This window comes from Uloborus diversus, chromosome 3 (genome assembly GCF_026930045.1).
Source record: "Uloborus diversus isolate 005 chromosome 3, Udiv.v.3.1, whole genome shotgun sequence".
Classification (NCBI taxonomy): domain Eukaryota; kingdom Metazoa; phylum Arthropoda; class Arachnida; order Araneae; family Uloboridae; genus Uloborus; species Uloborus diversus.
The window spans coordinates 4,231,519-4,252,826 of record NC_072733.1 but is presented as its reverse complement, the minus strand read 5'-3'; the positions used below and the strand labels follow the sequence as shown (position 1 = coordinate 4,252,826).

Genomic DNA, 21,308 nt, shown 5'->3' with positions numbered 1-21,308 from the left:
AAAAATATTTGAAGAGTTAAAAAGAAATTCAATTAAAAGCATCCTGCTGCAATTATTTTTTTACTTTTATTGTCCGATATATTCAACGTCAAAAATGCATGCAAATTGGAGCAATAATTTATGGTATTCTTAGCAGAATTTAACTACGTGAAACGCTCAAAAACGCTGTTCCTAAAATGTAATCTTGCTATTACTTCCTGCAGTAATTATGTTTCTGATTTAGTTTTACCAGTCGTAGATCTAAATATTTAAAACAGGATCTCGTGACTTATATTATTTTTTAGAAAACACTTACTGCAAAATTATTTACTATAAACAGACCCTTTATTTTTTTCTATTTTCACGAAACTAATAAAAGCTGAAAAGAGTTAATTGCTGTCTCTGTTTTCTCCCAGTATTTGGGCCTATCCTTATAAATGATGTCACATTTTTCGACATATTAACCCTTTCTCCTTTTAGTCACAAAATGTCACTTCTCCTCCAGTGTCACATGTCACTCTATTTTGCCTGAAAATATTGTTGTACTTCAACCAAAACGTATGATGTCATACTTCTTTTTGCCCCCCCCCTCCTCCCCGCTGTTGATGTTCCCCCTTCTCTCCTTCAAAGCCTGATATCACTTGTGATAGTTCCCTTGCAGGATCAACGTTAAATAATATTAGAAAATTGTTAATTAGCGTTCTACTACTGGGAATGAGAATTATGTAATTTGCACAATACATTTACTAAATACACCCTTATTTGTAAAAATAAATTCAAGGTTTTATCTAAAAATGCCTTTTAGAATGTGTAGCAAGAACTATCAGAAAAGAATCATTCGCTTAATTTTCGCTCGAATGCTTTCATTTTTTTTTTTACTTACTAACCCTTGATGCGTAAAAAGGAAAGATAAAAATTTTATTTTTTGCTTTCAGTAACACTTTCGACGATTCATTTACCTTGTAGAATTTTTCTTCTAATATTTTTAATGGGAAGCCTTAATTACAAAAAAAAAAAAAAAAACAGTCAAAGTTGCATTTTAGAAACATTGTATTGCAAATTAAACATTTTAAAATGCTCCTCAGGGAAGTGAACCTATTTTTTTTTGTTAAGACTTTTTCCCCAAGAAAAATTATTATTATTCCTACCTTTAATTTCGCATAATATTGAAAATAATGTTAAAGATTGAAGACTTAATAATCCAAACAAAATTGGGTTTCCACACAAAACTTAGAAATGTATTAATTCATTTTTTTTTTTTTTTTTTGAAAAGTATCTGTTTTAATGGAAAAAAATGAATTCTTTCCGTTCGTTGGTTTTTATATTACTTATCGTTTGGTAGCAAATACCTAAAAAATATTTCAAAGTGTATAATTTCTCTAACGGGTCATTCCATGTGAAGTGACCTAGGGGGTCCCACTCTGCCCTCTCCAATTTTAATGAAATTTTTATCGGATGTACATAAGACTTACATAAAGTCATGCCAAATTACAGCTCCATAAGTTGTATGGTTCTGCCATATATCCATGGTTTTCTAAAGGTCTCGTTTTTCGCTTCGCGACTGAAATGACAAAATCATCCAATATGTGCGTTCATTGGCCACGACCTAAGATGGTAACAATACTGATATTTGGTGATCCTGATCAACTTTTGGCTTAAAAGAGACTAGTTGTATAGCAAAAGCTCTATGCCCGACGGCTCGTTGAAAGTTCAGTGTTGAAAAAAAGAGCCTTTTTGCTTATTATTCTTGAAAAAAAAATTGTCAATGAGCCGAAACAGCTAGGTGCTAAGAGGTTGTGTGATTATACTGCCTAGAAAAGTGCATAAAACTGATGTGATTAAACCTTTTGTCTCCGAAATTTAGTAAAAAATTTCTAATTAGTGCTTTCTGGATCTTTCAAAAACTTTACAATCATGTAGATAATAAATATTTTTTGCATAAAAGAGTTAGACAAAAGAGTCGAAAATCTGAACTAATTCCTTCCTTGTAATTTTTTTTCTATCTGTGTTTAATTATTCTTGCTGTGTAACATTTGTATTTATCTTCAATTAAGGAATAAAAAAAAATTGTTGGTCTGATCACTGGAACCAGAAGGCGGATCTGGTATTTCAACCTACAGGTAGACAGCACGAGTTCAATAGCAGAAAGCTTTCAAATCTGCTGTTTTTTTGTTAGTGATTGCAATGTCTTTTCCTTGCTTGTGTGTGTGTTGCGTGAATAACTGTATACTATACTTGGTTCTGGGATTGTCAACCATACTAGCAATGAATATATTTTTAAGTTCTTGATATTAAGTTCTTGATATGAAAATTGTACAGCACGTACTGAGTGATGATAAAAAATATTTTTTGTCTTACAGAAAGCGATGAAGAAGGCCTCTCAAATGCCCTTACTGCATCAGAAATCTGCATGCTAGAAGGTGAATGTAATTTTCTACTCTTAACTACTATACCATTGCTAACTGATTGCGAATACTTTTTTTAAGTGTTTAAATCTTTGTACAAGTAACAACAGAATAGTCATTTTTGTACGACTAGAGCTAGTGCAATTTTCGAATTAGTCAAGAAATCAATAAAATGAAAAAATAATGGCATTTTTGGAGAGTAATATTTTTGGAGTAAGAGTCCTCCTTTTTCGTATTAGGGTTGGTTGGGGTAAGTGGGACCCCTTTTGAGAATAGTTCGTTTTTGAAACCTTATACAAAAGTTTTGAAAAATTTTTTTTTACTTATTGTCTTATTTTATCTTCTACATTATTAATAAGCAAAAGTTTAGCATTATTTTCTAAAATAATGCTTTAAATATTCTTAATGATTATATTTTTTAAAAATCGGACGGGTGTCCCACTTACCCCATAATAAGGGGCAAGTGGGTCAGCCCCTTTTTATTGAAATTTAAATCAAGCATATCTAAAAAAGGGGTAAGGGGGTCTTACATGATAAAGTATGTAAATTTTTAGTGTGATTTTTTTTTTTTTTTTTTGTAAATGCATCCATTTATGAGATATTGGCTGTCTTTTAAATCTATATCATCGAAAATTTTAAAACAAAAAACAAAATAATTTCATTTTTGAAATTTATTGAAAGTCTATAGTTATATATTTTACTTTTACATATAATGGTGTGTTTCAAGAGCGTAATACAGTTGATTCAGATAAATTTGAGTAAATTTGCCAAAACTATATGTTGAAAAAGAAATTGGAAACACTAAATGACTGCGTCTATGTAAAGTTGGTCTAAGGAAAAACCATTATCGCTTCATTCTCAGTACTTGTTCCAACGTCAGCTGCACTATGCCAATACAAAGTGTCACTATTTCTATTTGTTCTTGCAAATTAAACAGTTTTTTTTTTTAAATTTGTATCATCAACTTCCAGCATTAGACCTACTTAAATCTTAATGGTTTTCTTTCATGTGTGTTTCACAAACACATAATCACCAGCTTTAGCAGTTTTGTAGCTGAACTTTCAATTGCTACTAAGTCATAATAGTAGTCTTGTATTTCACCAATACAAATATTTAATCAGAGTTGCGTTTGATTTTGAAATCCACATTACTATACCCTCATTATATCCCCCACTTACCCCGTAGTGATGGGACCAACTTGCCCCGTATAGCGAAAATCTACGATGTGACCCCTCCTCTTAAGCACCTATAATATTTTATGCAAAAATTTTTGTTGCTGTATGGGTTTTAAGTTAAACTATACGTAAAAAAATTAATTATCGTAACAAAAAATAACTAACCTGGAAACACTTCTTGAAAAATGTTGCTTGAACTCGCAATTTTTTTTTTTTTTTTTTTTTTTTTTTTTGACCAAGTGCTATGATTTAGAAAAAAATTCTACAAACCCCAAATATGTGCAAAACCAATCGCTGTGATGAAATTTAACATGGTCTGTGCAAAAAAGTTTGAAAAATCTCAGTTTTAGGGGGTTGACCCACTTACCCCAGTGCCCCACTTCTTCCCAACCAACCCTATAAATAAGATAAATATTTTATGAAATTAAAGAGAAAGAAGTTTCTTGGAGAAAATTATCTCAGAGAAGAATTCATATTGCAATTAGCGTATATAAGCGTTATCCTTTGTTCATATTGCAATTAACCATCCGTTGTTATTCACATTTAACAGCAGTTTTTTTATATTTAAAAACATTTTTTTTTTAATCTACCCAAAAAGGTACTGATGTAAAGGAGAACATCCAACACATTAAAAAGAAAAGTTTGAGTTCAGGTTACAAAAAGTAATGCTTGAAATGCCCTTAAACGGTTCTCAACGTCATGATAACCACTTTAACAAGTTTATGAAGCGTTTAGACGTTACATAAACGTACCGTTACATAACGTTAAATCACGGGGCGCGGGAGCGCCCCGCCCCGCCCAGGAAACCAAACGTCAGCAGCCAACAGAAGCAAATTCATCGCCAAAGACTAAAGAAAATGAAGCGACTAAGAACAAGATTACGCGACAGAACGAATTGGGGTTTTTTGGGTTTTTCACCCCTCTGTATCTCAGCCCCATGAAGACCCCCGGAGTTGATTTTTGGTGCACTCAATTTCGAGTGGCCCCTGACGCCGTAAACCAAAATACAATCCCCTGGACCATCAGGGGGAGGAGGTATTAAAGTTATAAAATCGCTGTTCCAAAAAGTTTTCGCTTTCTTTGACAGGGCTACAGCCCAGACGAAAAAAGGAATCAAGCTGAAATTTCGCACACACATTCCTTGTGCCCTACTGATGTGCCTTTTGTGCCATTTGACCCCCCCTCCCCTCCCCCCCTCGTTTTTACCCCCCAAATTGTAACTTCCCGGGGTTCTATCACAGCACCCCGGGGGGCTACGGTAATGATTTTTTGTATACATATTCTTGGGGGGCCATTGAGTACAAATACAAAAATTCAACCCCCAGAGACATCATTGGCCGGAGTAATTAAAGTTTGAAAATCACTAATTTTCCCTAAATTCTTATGTACTTACTCTCAGCTCATAGGGTTTGTTTATCTCGGACTGCAATTGCAAGGTTAGAACAGATCTAACAGTTATTCCAAAGTTGTCCAAAGAAATGAAATTCAATCAAGACTAAAACACATCCAACAGTTGCAACTAGAGGTTAAATCGCGGATATCACAAATTTGCCACAGCGACTGCACATGCGCGCAGACTTAGCTCATTGGGCTTTCTGTTTTCAGATTCTATGTTGTTTGTGTATACTTAAGCAGAGAAACAAATTAATGAATGAGATTAGAATGCTGTCCCCCCCCCCCCCCAGTTTCACCGATACAAAATTTCTTTTCTTCCTGTTTTTCAGTTTTGATATATTTATGGAGGGAAGAAATTTTAAATGTCGGCGCGAAACTGGGGTTAAACCATTACAATATTTTACGTGACAAATTATATGAAACTGTACGCATATGAATACGGCACATATATCTTTTTAATTGAAAGCGAAAAATATCACTTTTTTATTGGTTTGCTTATTTTTTAAATTAATGGATTTTTCACAAACAATACATAATGAATTGAAAATATATGAAATACGTGTATGGATATCCGTGTTTTGCAGTAATTTGCTAGCTGAAAAAATGTTTTGCAATTAATTTAAGCAAGACTTTTAATGAGCTTAGTCCGCGCGCAACATGCGCATTCGCTATGGCAAATTTGGGCTTTCCGCGATTTGACATCGAGTAAAGTTGTATAGATCTTCTGACACATTCAAATTTAAAATATTTAATGGCTTAGTTTTTTGCTTGGTGATAACATGCGTTATTTCGTTTTTTAAATGAACTTTTAAACAAAACTGGGTATTAAACAAGACAAAGACTTCTATCAAGAAAAAGATAAATCACCAAACAATTAAAATTATCCCATAAAACGTAAAACAGTCCACGATTTAAGAAAAAATATAATTAAAAAAAAAGTGAAAAGCTAGATTAAAATAGCCCTCAAGCTGTAAAACATTTAAAGAAACCTTCATGAAAATGTTGAATAATCTGTCAAATAAAGAAACTGTAATAGAATTTATTGCGAAGATGTAAAATACTCGAAAGCAATATAATTTAAAATATAGTATTTTATTATCCCAAGAAATTTTCTTTGCAACAGAGAGAGGATACAAGAATTGTAATAAAATTTAAACCGCACAATTCTCACAAAATGAACAAAGAATCTTAATAGTCAGAAAATAACTTGACGTAAAATTAGGCTAGCCATTATTGATCCTTAAAAACACAAAACAACGTTGTTTCAATTGAAATTTCAAATTTCAGTTGTTTTTTGACTTGATGTTCTCAATTCTAAAAATACAGACAAAGTAATAATATCAATGCAAAAAAAAAAGTGATATCTCATCAAAAACAACCCTGTTGTAAAAATTTCCCCGCCAAGAAAACCTTTGACTTTTCCGCACAAAAAAGAAAACCTGCATCCTAAACCCAAAAACCCTCAGTCATAAAAAGTTATGATATCTAGTTTGCCCGCCAAGTATCTGTCAAACTATCATCCTCCCTCTTCTCCTTTTTCATCACAGCTACTTCCATTAGAACCTCCTCCCACCTTCAACTCATCAGAAATATGGATAGATCTTTTAATTTGTTTATCTTGTCTGGCGGGAAGCTTTTCAAAGTAAAGTGGTTGCTTGGTGAGCAAAAAGCTTCCCGCCAAACAAGATAAACAATTTAAGGTAAGGGATTGCCACCGGCCGCAGCACATTATCCAAGTATCGTTGGGCCGTCATAGTGCCCTGAATCTTGCACCTGCTGCAGAATCGAGGAAAAAGTGACTTGTGGGTCTGCTACAGCTTGTCGGTGGATGCGTCGATCCACGCGTTCTGACGTCACTCTGGCTACCCCTGCACCCCTCAATCTTGCCACATTTCGTTGTTCCAACTAACTTCGGCACAGCCGATGCACCGTGCTCGCATCCATGTGGGTATCAGCTGCGATTTGACGTACGGACCAACCTCCCCTTCTCAGTCCGATCACTATACCCCTCGTAAAATTCGTCTATCTGCTGGAAGTGCCTTCGTTGACGTCGGGCTGGCATTCTCTCGTGTTACACGTATCCTCCAAGACAAAAACAAAATTTCTTCGATAATTCTCCAGTCAGAAATAACGACGCGAATATTGCCCATTCTGCAAGTTCCTTCCCTTATACATATCTTACTTTACGTGCGTCGGAGAGTTGCTCATGTCACATCATTTACGTAACTCAGTGATGTACGTCTACTCTAAAATTTTCATAAATTTCTGAACACTCCTTCCTTTTTTTTTTTTTTTTGTGTTGCATTTTCAATGTCGAGCAGTGTATTTATACCTATCGTAGGACGTTACATTTCGATAAAATATGAGCATTTAGTAAAGAAATAATGCGGAAGAAAAGTGAAAGAATATAAGCACTTAAAATTTAAGATATTGTTATGATATTGCACGACACTTCTCTGTTTTGTTTTTGTTTTTTTTTTTAATCATTTTTGCAAATCTTTGAGCCTTGCGTACAAAAAAAAAAAAAAAAAAATTAAATAAATCCCTAGTTAAAGTTACATTTTTCGGATTATTTTTCACAAAACAGGAAACAACACAAAACAGGAAACTTCTGATAACTAGGAAGACATCTTGCCTAAGTGATCGCTTGTCCAACGCGAAGTTGAAGTATTTTAATGTTAATCGAAAAGTGAATTGGCAGATCGAAGCTGCATAATTAAATGCATTCGACGGTTTTCCAATTTGATGAAATACCTCCCCCTTCCCCTATCCGTTTCTTCTATAAAATTGTCCACGAATGATTCATTATCAAGAGGAGTTAGAATGGTAGGGATCTAAGTCAAAGTTTTTAAATTGAGTTAAGCATGGATTTGGGTTCCTCTATTAAGTGCACAGGATGTGAAGAAAAAAAAGACTGTATTGTCTACTCAGAGTGTACGAACATTGTCATTTACTAAAACTGCTATTGAAGCGAGAATGATAGTGGTGTAAGTCAGTTTCCATGCCGCTGATTGAAACCAGTAGCCAGAATTTTCTGCCTCATTCACTTTTAATGCTCTCTGATAGCACACTTCGTTTTATGAAAGTTTAAAAATGGTTAATAGCGTTTTGACAACCAATTTAAAACTTTTTTGTAAGGAAGTGTGTAACTAGGGCTCTTTCGCATACATTTGACTTTTGTTCAGTAAACCCGCCTTAAATATAGAATGACAGTAGTGTAAGTCATTTAAGCACTTTAGAGCAGTGGTTCTCAATATTTTTTGAGCCATCGCCCCCGCCTCTAGAACTTAACTGACACCTACCGCTCCCCTCCCCCTCCACAATTTGATTTTTTTGAAACAAATCATGAGTTTGTTGTGCTAGTGAACATGTTATTCTGAAAGTATAAATGCTTAGGTTTAATTTGGAGTAATATAAATAATAAAACTAATTTCTCTTGTCACCCCCAAACTGTAAAAAGAGAAAATGAAAATGTATCTTTTTCTTATATATTTTTTTACTTAAATGAGATCATTGTTCTGCATTTCAAAAACAGGAGTTCATTTTCGTTATTTTTTTTAACTAGAATCTGGAAATATTTGAAAACGTAAACTTTTAAAATTCGAAAAAGAAATAAAAAAGAGGGGGGGGGGAATGAAAATTTGAAAACTCATTTGCTCATTTTTAATCACACCTTGCTGCTTTGTGTTTGATGGATTTCAGTTAAAACCTCGATTTTAGGCTTTATGTTCACCAGTTTCAGTTCAGGTACGGGTTCCCTTTGATGCAAATATCCAATTTATTTCTTTGTTTTGCGATGAGCTGGATGACAGAAATAAATCCTCTTACAACTAAATATGTCGGCATCGGAATAAGAAGCGATTCAGTTTTTCCCACACTTGTTAATAGGCATCCATAAGCTTCAGTCAGGCTAACTCGTATCCGTATTGCTTGAAAATAATTTTTGCCTCACAGTCATACTAGAAACCTCGTCCGCAAAGAGCTCTCTAACTTATAAGGTAGCAAGAAATGAAAGAAAGGGTATCTAAAAGTTCTTACTTTTAAGAGTCCTCAAATCTTAATTTCGTGTCAGTTTTTGACTGTTCAAGGTAAACTTAAAAAATTTAAATTTTGTCCTCAGGGAAGTTCAGAATTTTCGTCTCGCACTTTTTTTTTTTTTGTTTTTTTTGAATGCTCATCGCCCCTGTATCTTCAACCACGAATTCATTGCCCCTACGTGGAGCCAAATCGCTTCTTTTGGGGCGATCGCCCGCTCAAATAGGGAGCCACTGCTTTAGAGCAGGCAATAACTTTTCGTAGAAGTTTTTGCATTTTAATAAAAAAAAACAGGCACCTATGTTTTAATACAAATACTTTGTTTGAAATTAAAATTTACAAAGACCTGTTTTTCTTTTTATTTGCCAGATGTTTTCCAAAAGATAATCACTCGAAACTAAAGTTAAGCTCTGATAAATTGAGCATGACCTTGGCAATGTTTACTTCCTTTTTTGGGGTAGTAGGGAAAAGTGATTTGTGTTTAGTTGGGTTTATATCGTAGTAGTTTTGCGAAAGTATTCCAACTCGAATCCGAACCAGTAACACGTCTCTTTCTTACTGAACTTTCCAAAAAGAAGTACACGTTGTCAAGGTCATGTCTCAACGTATTAGAGCCACACCATATGCAAGTTGACTTACGCAATTCTTTCTAACCACAACATTTTGGTTTCAGCTGTGAAGAAAGTCGAGCGTTTTCCTCTGACGTACACGGAGCAAGAGGTTCGTGCTGCTGGTAGTAGATCGCGACAACCTGTCATCACCCGTGTGCTTGACCTGAACCTCTTAGATGACACTTATGCTGGAGTGACGAAGGTATGATACATTTTAGTTCTGAGTTTTAAAAACACTAAACTTCCTTGTCTATATAACACTCCGGCTCATTTTATTTTCAACATAAATATTCACTCTAGTAAGTACCCAAATAGGTTTTGCGTGAGAGGAATCCTTGCTCGCAGCCCACGTTGCAGCAGCAGACGTCTCCGAATTGATGAAACACACAATGAAACACCAGTAGCTGTTGACCACTGTGCGACCAATTGTCTAGAAGAAACTGTACGGTCCGTCAGCGCCATACGCACCAGGTGTCTGCCATCGCGAGCTGACGTCACATTTCGGGGTACACTCCCGGATTTCCGAGCTGTCCGACCCTCGTCCGTCTACTGCTTCCAAACACGCATGATTGTGCTGCTGTTACGCTGCACACGAGCGGCTACTGCACGATAAGACAATCCAGCTTCACGAAGGCCGACGATTGTGCCCCGTTCAAACTCCGACATTTACATTAGTATATAAGAAGAAAACATTAATGACAGCCTTCTGAGGAATATTATATAAAAGGTAATCCCGCGTTTTAATAATAATCTTCTTCTAACAATATTATATCCTCCGTCGCGTGACGCCCACAAAACGTCATTGCAAAATCATCAACAGGTTTCATTAACTTAGAATATTCGTCTGCGGTAACGTAGCAGTGACATCTTCCCAGTGTCACATAGTGACCGGTCACAAATTTAATTTTGCAGTGACGTCGCTGTGAAATCACTTGAAACATATCACAAATGTGTCACAGTGTGACACGTCTCTCACAGTTGTGTCACTTTGTGACTGTGACCATTATGACTCGTAGTGTTGTAGCTGTAACTCTGTCGTAACATGTTGTGCTATCAGAGGAATCGAAAATTGAAAGTGTTCAACAGGAGGTGATTCGAATGTGCGAAAGTTGGTGGCACATTTAACGCAAAAAGAGTATTTATTTACTTACATAGAACACTAATAACATTAAATTAGAAATCGATGCGCGCTTAAAATCTAAGCATATTTTGAAATTACTTCAGAGCTCTCTTCAATTGCATCGCTTGTAAGGGGCAGTAACCATCTATTTACAATAACGCGGCAATCATCTGAGGTTTTCTTTGTAAAAATATTATTATAAAAATGAAATTCATCTAGTCAAGGTAACTTTGATCCACAAATTCATTTTTTAACTGTCCACTCATATTTAAAACAATGTTACTATGGTGCTCCGCCAAACGAATCAATCAAAATAGAAACTTAGAACCGATTACTTCCTCGATTTACCTGATTACCTCAAATACAAATACAAATGTGACGACCAGCAACAGGCCCTTGGCCCTGCTAGGCGGGTCCTACTCAATTTATTAGTCCTCAATGAAGATCAATGGCCCTCTTAAAGCTATTTACCTCCTTGCTCATTACCACCTCTTCCGATAAGCTGTTCCACACACACACACACACAACACTACTAAAGTAGTAGTTTTTCCTGATTTCCAGGTTAGCCTGAGATTTGAATAGCTTAAAACAATGACCCCCCTCGTCTTGCTTTCAGTGCAAAAATTTAATCCATTAACATCATTCATTTTGATAAATTTAAACAACTGAATCATGTCTCCTCTGATCCTCCTTTGCTCCAGGCTGTACATTTTAAGCCTATAAAGTCTGGTATCATAATCTAAATCTGAGAGTCCCCTTACTAGTCTAGTTACCCTTCTTTGAGCCCTTTCCAATACACAAATATCTTTCCTCAGATAAGGCGACCAAAACTGCAGACACTCTCAGAAATGGACTTTCGAATTCGACGAAATTTTCTTCATTTTTGACGAAATCGCTTCCAGGTATATGCGAACATTTCGTCAAATTGAGGAAACTACTTCCGTCTCTGGTTTCAAGATGCAAATTTCGTCAAATGTAACGAAATGTTTCTTCATTATAGTTTCGTCAAATTGACAATCATTTTCGTAGTTTTGAGAGCATTAATTTCGTCATATTTGAGCATGTTAACTTAGTAATTTTTTGAGTTTTTTTATTTCCTTTTTTTAGCTGATTATTATTATTGTTCTTATTTTATTATTGTTACTTGAGAATACAGACGAACCTCGTTAATTCTACCACTCTTAAAACGAATTACTGCTAAAACGGACTTTTTTGCAATCCTTGTCTATTGGTTAGTGAGTCATTCCATGTCAAGTGACCTAGTGGTCCCCACTCGACCTTCTCCCATTTGGATGAAATTTTATAGAGGTGTAGAGATGCCTTTAAAACTAACCTATGCAAATTTTTAGCTTCCGAAATCCAAATCCTGAGGATCTAGAATCTCCCAAAAAAATGACCCGAAATGGCGGATGAGCTTTTTGTGACAAATTGCTATCTTTAGCCAAAGTTTGCAGAAAAACGTATCACCCTGGAAGCGTGAAATTTAACGAGCTTAACGTACAATTGGCTGTTAACACACTCATGTATATTTATGAATTTGAGCTCATTACATTTTTTATAGCACGCTTGCAAACTCGTCAAAAGTGCGATGGGGAAATTTTTTCCTTGATTTTAAGTTGTCATAAAATCTGAACAAAAATAATACAAAGGCTCGTACTTTGTGATTATATTGTAAAAACACTTGTTTTTAAAGGGTAACAGTTGCAGAGCTTAAATATTTATTTTCGAAAAGATATTATCATCCAAAGTGGCTATCAAACCCGTTTAAGTGAAAAAAGCCTATTTTCAAAGCGCTGTAGCTCAAGTTTGTCATCTCGCATCTTCTTTTCATTTATACCATTAGAAAGAACACATTTTGTCCTATCAAAATAAGCTTTTTCTTTGATGGTGTTCTTTCGAATAAGGGAAAAAATTTAGCTTGAAATCCTGCCTGTCGTATCGAATCGCCACGTTTAAGGTCAGGTTGTGGAAAATTTTATTACATTGGAAGTCTGAAATTTTAGGAACTTAAAGCACTTTTGATTATTAATACTTTCTAGTATTTTTGTGAGTTTGAGTTCATTAACTTTTGTGTAGCACGCAGGCAAAATCTTGACCAAACGCTGTGGAGAAACTTTTTCTTAGATTTTTGAATTTCATTAATTCCGAACAAAAATAATTCAAAAGCTCATACTTAGTAATTCTATTGCCAATATACATGGTTTTGAGGGGTAAAAGTTGCAGAGCGTAAATATTGATTTTCTAAAAGATATTGCTATCCGAAGTGGCTATCAAAATCGTGCACATGGGAAAAAAATCCAATTTTCAATGCACTGTAGCTCAAGATTATCACCTTGCATCTTCTTTTCGTTTATACCATTAGAAAGAACATATTTTTTCCTATAAAAGTAAATTTTCTTTCAGATAAGCATAAGAAAATGAATTTGAAATATTCTTTGTCGCTTACGAGAAAATCTCCTTCTACAAGGAATAAAGAATGATGATTGCACGGAAACCGGCTTTTGTGATTTTGCAACTGTTAGTAGACAGATTATTTTTTTTATTTATCTTTTAAAAACTATTTTTCAAATGAAATATGGTAGAAAGAGAAAAGCATCTTGTTTTGTCCGATGTATCAGTCTGTTTCCAGAACAGGATGTTTGTCTCTGTTTCTATCATATTTAATTTAAAAAATGGCTTTTTAAAAGCGAAAAAAAAAACTAATTCTGACTTATAACAGTTGCAAAATCACTTATTCACCTGTTTCGATGGCAATCACCATTCTTTATTTAATTTAGAACGATATTTTCTCGTAAACTACAAATAGTATTTCAAGCTCATTTTTTCATGCTTATCTGAAAGAACACCATCAGAAAGAAAATTTATTTTTATAGGGAAATAATATTTTCTTTCTAATGGTATAAACGAAAAGAAGATGCAAGGTGACAAACTTGTGGTATAGCGCATTGAAAATAGGCAATTTTTCATGTGAACCTATTTGATAGTCACTTGGATGCAATATCTTTTAGAACATCAATATTTACGCTCTGCGACTTCTGCCCACTCAAAACCATGTATATTGACAATAGAATTACTAAGTACGAGCTTTTGAATTATTTTTGTTCTTAATTTATGACATCCTAAAATCCAGGAAAAGGTTTCTCTACTTCGTTTTGTCATGACTTTGCATGCGTGCTGCACAAAAGTTAATGAACTCAAACTCACAAAAATAATAGAACATATTGACAACCAAAAGTACTTTAAGTTCCTGAAATTTCAGACTTCCAGAGTGATAAAATTTTTCACAACTTGACCTTAAACGTGGCAATTCGTTACGACAGATAGAATTTCAAGCTCTTTTTTTTTTTTTTTACCTGACTGCGACGCAAAGGAGTGTGATGTGTTTATCAGTCTATGTATGTATGTCTGTTCCTATGTGGCGTTCTACAGGCTAATCACCTTGGCCAATTTTGGTAATTCTTACGTCAATCGATTTGTCTTAACCTTGGGAGTGTCACTAAACACATGACAGTAATCAAAAGTACCATTTCAAAAACCAATTTGCCATTTTTTCAGTTTGGGATCGGCAAACGTTGGGTGTCGCACGCTACCTGCGTGCGACAAATGCAGGTAGTTTTCGCTGCCTGAATTTTTTTTGTTTACTAAGTCTACTAATTGGGGGTCTCAATGGCCTAGTGGCCCAAGCGATTATTTCTCCCACTTGAGGCGGTGAGTCAAGACACCTTTGCTCCGGATGTACTTTCCCCTCTTTCTGATGTAAATTCTTTCATGTGTTCTTTATATGAATTCTGTACTGTAATAAAAAATATATGATGCGTAACGAAAGCAAGACACTCAGATTGTAGTCCTCATCAAAATAAACCCGTGCAATAAGCACCAAAAGAAAGTCTACTAATTCGATTTTTATCTCTAACATGTTGCATGTGTTTTTGCCTTGTTTCAAGGGACTGAGTTTCGCGAGAAAGATTTAGGGAGTGGGGGAGGACTGACGGGGCCTCAGTGGCTGAGCGGTCTGAGTGACTGCTTGACATTGGCACACTCTAGGCGGTGGGTTCGACTCCCACCCTCGCTCCGGTTGTACTTTCCCATCTTTGTGATGTAAATTCTTTAATGTGTTTTATTATATGTGTAATAAAAATATATATCATGCGTAAGGGAGACAAGGCACCCAAGTTGTGGTCCATATCAAAATATACCAGTGCAATTAAGCACCAAAAGAAAGTAAAGATTTGACTGACGACGTTTCCAATTTCGCGTCATCATGAGTTATACAGGCTGTTTATATAGCTGTGCTGTGGTTGACTGAAGGTCGCTCATTTTTGCCGAAAGTGAAGCACATGTAGCTTTAAGCCGAGCTAGGTCCCTAGAGGGACTAATTATCAGTAGTTTAGATCACCGCAAGTTACTTAATAAACCTCACGATGCAAACAAACTCTCTCAATGAAATGATAAGATTGCGAAATATACTATCTCATAATCATAATAGCAAAGTCATTGAAAATTAACTAAAAAGTGTAAAATAAAAAATTATTAAATAAAAACAAAAAACCTGACTGCGTAAAAACCAAAAAAACTAAAAGGAAAAATGTATAAGCCCAGTAATTTAGAATGTTATTAAGTACTACTGAATAACTACACTGCTGAAATAGTTTTATATCCGTACACAGATAAGACAAATCATATATTCAAAAGTAGAATAGAAGGATCAACAGTAGGGGCCCATTCAATTTTTACGGGATTCCTTGAATCAGAAAGGAATGGCTTCTTTCTTGAAGAGCGGAGTTAATGTTGGCTAGTTTCCAGTCCTCTGGCACTGTCCCTGAGTTTAAAGAAGCATTGAAGTATTTAAAATAAGATCCACTAATTCCTCTGCACATTCCACTAAAATTTTTGGATAAATATTGTCTGGTCCCGGATCTTTAGTAGCTATAATTTTTTTCAAATGAAATAGAACCTCCTCCCTGGAAAACACAAAATCCTCAAGCTGCATAATAGCTTGTGTCTTGCTAGTGTCAACTGTTGAGATAGAGTTATCGTTAAATACACTGGAAAAAAGTTATTAAGAACATTTGCAATATCCCTATCGTTTTTGATTAAATTTCCATGCTCATTAACGAATGGCCCAATTTGACAATTTCGAGCTTTCCCAGAATTAGCGTAAGCAAAAAAATTTTTAGGATTCCCTTCAATGTTATCTGCTAGCCTTTGCTCCAATTCCCTTTTCTGAATCCGTACCAAATACCTAAAATTTCGTCTTGCCTTACAATACTGGAGCCAATCTGCACTCTGACCAGTTTCCTTAAACTGACGAAAAGCCGCTTGCTTATAATTTAGAGCTTCTTGAACATCCCTGGAGAACCACATGAGCCAAATTTTAGTACTAACACCTTTTCTACTAAATGGAACATAATCCCCAACCGTTTTCGCCAGTTTCTCCTTAAATTCCGTCCACTGCTGATCTACATCGCTATTTTTCAATCCTGACGAAAAAACCTCTTTCAAGCTCTGCCTAAATGCAAAAAAATCGGTGTTTATGAAATTGGGCACAAGCATAAAATTTTCAGCTTTGTACACTTCAAATTCAATCTAGAACCAAATTCTGTTATGATCACTATCTCCAATATGATCCCCTACGCACAACCCCTGAACAGGACTTCCTACACTGTAAAAAAAATTCCGAAACGTATCTGAGTATTTCCGTGCAACGTTTCGGGATTTTAATGGTTTTTATATACTTCCTGGAAAAATTAAGTATCATTGTCAAAAAGTTTCCTGAATTGCTACAAGTCGCACGAATGCAGAGTTCTCACTGTTGTGAAAAATATTTTTAGCTCCCAGTTAAAAGATGAACTGAGCGTATTTATATAGTCTATCGGTTTCGGTTCGAATAAGGCCCGTCCATTCTGATAAAGCTCCAAGAGAGAGTAAATAAGTCTATGGGTTGCCTAGCATTGCAAGAGTTGCAGGCGAGTAAAATTCTTGATACTTGCTCGCAATTCCGTCTTAGCTTTGGCCATGTTTGCATTACTGCTATTGCAACTTCCTTGATAAATCAGGAAGATTCCAAGCATATTATACCTTCTTAAGGTTACTCTAATTTTCCAGAGACCCGACTGACTTTCAACGGGAAGATTTCTAAGTTTTTCAGGGGGATTCCAGGATAATATCAGGAAGGTTACTGAATTTTAGCGGAAAACGTTCCTGAATTTAGCAAGATAAGTTACTGGCAGAAATTGGGCATATAAGCTGCCCACTATTTTCCAGGAACGTTTTTGAATCGTTTTTACAGTGTACGTCACAGAAAACTATATCCAAAATCGGCTCCTCTGGAGTCCTCTGAGTTACAACTTAATGTATGAAACAGTCATCAATTACTTTTAAAAATTCCTCTTCTCTGCCATTACTAGGATAAAAATTATTCCAATCAATTCCCGGAAAATTGAAATCCCCCATTATTATAGCAACGTAACCTGTAAATAGTTTCCCGTAATGAATATACAACCCCTATACATTCGGCTAAAGTATACGACCCCCCAACTTTTTTTTTTGTTCATTGATAAAATTTGATAACGGTCTACTATTTTCGAGAAGCGTTTGGAATCTTGTGGAATATTTGAGAGATTTCTTTCGATGTTTATAAAAGCGTCCCGCGTGATAAAAAGTTAGTTTCGATTGAGAATGTGTGCTGAGAGTGTATTAGCTCTGTTTATTGCGAGGCATTTCGCTGTGTTGTTTTTCGTATTTGGAAGTAAATACGTGTGTAACCGTTGAGTTTACGGTTTGTGTGATACTTGCTTAATTGTTGATGATTACTTTAGCAGTTGTTGACAATCTTCCCTGTACATAGTGTAAATAAATTTCCTGTATTCTTAATCAAGAACTGTGTCGTCCTTTCAAGAAAGTTGGAAGTCTCACCGGATCCGTTACAATGTGATTACATCATATATTTAACAACTCTCTTTAAGTTATTAAGTTTTGACTCAACAAAAACTCATTATTATTAAACATCATTTGATTAAAAAAATATACACAAGACTTGTTATTTTTTTTTTCTGATGGTTGAAGTATTATTATTATTTTTTATTTTTTTCTATTTTTAATAAATATACGTATGTATATACAACGCTGCAACATTTTTCATGTGTCGATACTTTTCTCCTTTAGCATACTGCTTTTAGATAAACTTATAATTTTTATGACGAAGTCTTGGATTAAATGGCTACTAATAATTATAAAATATATTTTAATGAAAAGTGCTCTTAAATTAGCCTGCTGGCTCAGGCTACCCCCTAACATTAAAAAATCTTCATGCCTAGTTTATAAAATTCAATTTTACTAACAATAGTTTGAAAATTTGCTCGAAGAAATCCGATGGAATTCTGAATTTTTTTTTCTGAAAATTAGGAAAGTGGAGAAACATAAGTAATCCCTCAGAAATTTACTATTGACTATTTCTAAAGTCTAAATTATAAGAGAAAAATATGATGGAGAAATTTATAGTATCAAAAAATATTCATTATGATTATTAATTAATCGGCCGATTATCAACAGCCGATTAATCTGTAATCGACCAATTTGCTTATCGGCGCATCCCTAATAGAGACACTATGCAACCCCTCTGTCTAAAGCGTTTTTATTTATTTTTTAAAAACGTTATTTTTAAGTATAAACAAGATGATTCAAAATTGTGTGAGCAAACAAGCATTTAGGGGGGAATGAAGACATAAAGACAAACGCGAACAACAGAGAACTGTCTAACGAGCATTACAAACTGCATTACTACAGATTAAATGAAGGTGCAGGAATGACTAATACCATTTTTAGATAGCTACGTTTGAGCAATACGTATACAAATCCTGAGTCACAACACCTTACCATCTGCAGGTGCCTTTCCCAGAAAAATGGACATTTTCACCTGTACGTAACGGCTCATATAGTTCATTAAAAATAGTAATTTAAAGGAGTAATGAACAAAATTTTGTTGTTTTAGAAAAAAAACGTATATGCTGAAAGTGCAAAAATTTTGTTCATAATCTTTAAAAATTATTAATTTTAAATGAAATATATGAGCTATTACGTGCACAGCAAAATGGCGGCTCTTCTTGGAATGGCCCTGCATTTAAGCTGGCTAAACAAAACTAACAAATGATTGGTTTCATTATTACAAGGCATTTTGAGCAAATTTGAGCTGCTTCCTTAATCATTGTGACGAGGTCAATTTTTGAGTCGATAGGAGTCTGGTATATCATCTCTTTCTGCGAATAGGGGAAAAATCCAGAAGAAAGGCCCCAAGCCATCAGAATATCCTGTAAGTCTTTTCTTACAGACATCATCAAAAATTCATCAAAAATAAAGATCACTAATAAGGGACCTTGGGGGTAATCTTGAGGTTTATCAGACGAGGATTCCTGGTCATACACTCCTGTGAAGTTCTGAGTCTTTCGTCTTTCCCCGTTGCTTTTACTTAATGTTTATATACACAATCTTGAATTCTCCTATAGATATAAATTTCGCATAATAACGGTTATTATTATTTTCTCCCCAAGACTCTGCTGTCCAAGTGCAATAGCTGGTCCTTCAACACTTTCAATCTTGATGTTTCTACCGGTGGACGATCCCTATCCTACCTTCTCGTGCATCTTTTTCAAGAATATGGTTTCGTGAATCATTTTAAACTTGATATCGTCAAAATTTGGCACTGTTTTAGTAAGTTGAATTTTTGTTTTTACATATTTATTTACTTAATTTAACTCTTCTATTACACCCTGATCACGAAAAAGATAGACCGAAAAAATAAACAAACAGGTTGCTAGAAGGTTTGTTACTATGGCCACTTTTGTGGATTTGCTCTGGAATTAAAAAGAAATTAAGCCTATACTTTCTTCTTTCTTTCCTTCACACACACAGATTGAGGTTTCTGCTATTCCACTAGGGAAACTTATACCTCTATTAATCCACAATATTTCCAGGATTTTGTTTTTCCAGGACAGCACAAAGACAACACAATAGATGGTGGTGCCATCTATGGACAGTTCGAGAGACAATTTAGAACCAGGCCAGAAGCCGAATAACTTCCTAGTCTGGCATCCCCAGAGATATCGTTTCACTTGGAGGACATTGTGACCACGAGCATATTTAACGTCGCCCAATCACCATTAATACGACGGTGGGTCTTCGACCAGTGAGGATCGAACCCGAGACCCTCCGGTCCCGAGTCCAATGCCTTACCAATCAGGTTACCACGGCCCTAGCCTATACTATTCGCCTTCACGGTTTGCTTATAAACAATTCGTTCCTGTCCAAGCTATAAACGTCATTAACGTCGCCAATTGGTGCATTTCTTTGCTTACATCTAGTCTACATTTTGCGTGTTTGCTGCATAGAATCTAAAGGGCAGCCAAAACTATTTGTAAAATAGTATATAAGAGACTTCGTTTATTGTTTGTATTCCACGCTCCATATGAAAAAGATATTGCATAGTAATTTAAGATTATTCATCTGATTTCATTTATTCTTGACATTTTTCCTTACAGTATCCTAATTTGGGGAAACACATTCTATAGTGATATAAGAAGGTAAATACTCCACGGTGTGAGCTTCCATGTCTTCTACGCAAAATTCTTCTATAGAATAGTCTGGCTCTCGTAAAAAGATGTTCATTCTTGTGCGTACTAACTTATATTTTGGATGAAAGAGGAGAAATTCTTAGTAGCTCCAACCAGGGCCTGATTACTAAATAGACCAACTAGGCCGTGGCCTAGGGCCCCCACTTTTTGGGGGCCCCCAAATTGCTATTCTTTTAAACCAATAGCCAAAACTGTCTTCGCCAATGTCTAAAATTGTAAGGGTTGACTACACAGGGGCCCCGAAAAAGCATATGGCCTGGAGCCCCCTAATATTTTAATGGGGCCCTGGGTCCAAGCCAATAATTATGGGCAAAACAAAGTCTTTGTTTGAAAAATTTGCTGCTTTTCTCAACCCGTGTTTCAACAATTGGAATAGTTCAAGCTTCAGCCAATCAAAAGCCAACTGCTCACAGAGAGACTATATCATTAATGCAGCATTAATTCAAATTAAAACTTGAGCTTTAAAGCAGGTATATCTATAAGTTTGTTTTTAATGTATTAATATTGTTAGAGCTAAATATTTATTGTGTTTTTTCTATTAGCAATACGAATGGGTCATTCCATACGAAATGAGCAAAATTCACAAAAAAAGTGGACACCGCATAGTAACAGATTTTTATGAAATTTGGTATAGATTCCTTTTATGCCTATATAAAAATATCTAAAATATTTTGGCTAAATATTTTTTATTTAAATAGTTACATGCTATTGAAAATTGGTCAAATTAAACAGCATTCTCATAAATGCTAAATGTTGCATTTTTGAAAGCTTGTATTTTATTAACTATTTAATCAAAACATGAAAGTTATATATAGTTGTAATCTATGGAGTAGGGCAATTCATCTGATATGAGTAAAACTTTCAACATTATTATAATCACCTTTTAACCGTGTTTTAAAAACTGAAAACATTCGGATTTTCTCATAATTAAGCATATTTTTTAATCTCAAGCTTTAAGGAAT

General features: G+C 35.0%; 1 protein-coding gene across 1 annotated transcript in view; it reads left to right on the top strand.

The window, feature by feature from the left end:
• Nucleotides 1-21,308, top strand: part of LOC129218462 (uncharacterized) — a 252,624-nt gene that overhangs the window by 178,961 nt on the left and 52,355 nt on the right. The window contains exons 3-5 of the mRNA XM_054852737.1: nucleotides 2,340-2,399; nucleotides 9,663-9,802; nucleotides 19,267-19,426. Of these exons, the coding sequence (XP_054708712.1) occupies nucleotides 2,340-2,399; nucleotides 9,663-9,802; nucleotides 19,267-19,426 (360 nt within the window). The remainder of the gene's footprint in view (nucleotides 1-2,339; nucleotides 2,400-9,662; nucleotides 9,803-19,266; nucleotides 19,427-21,308) is intronic.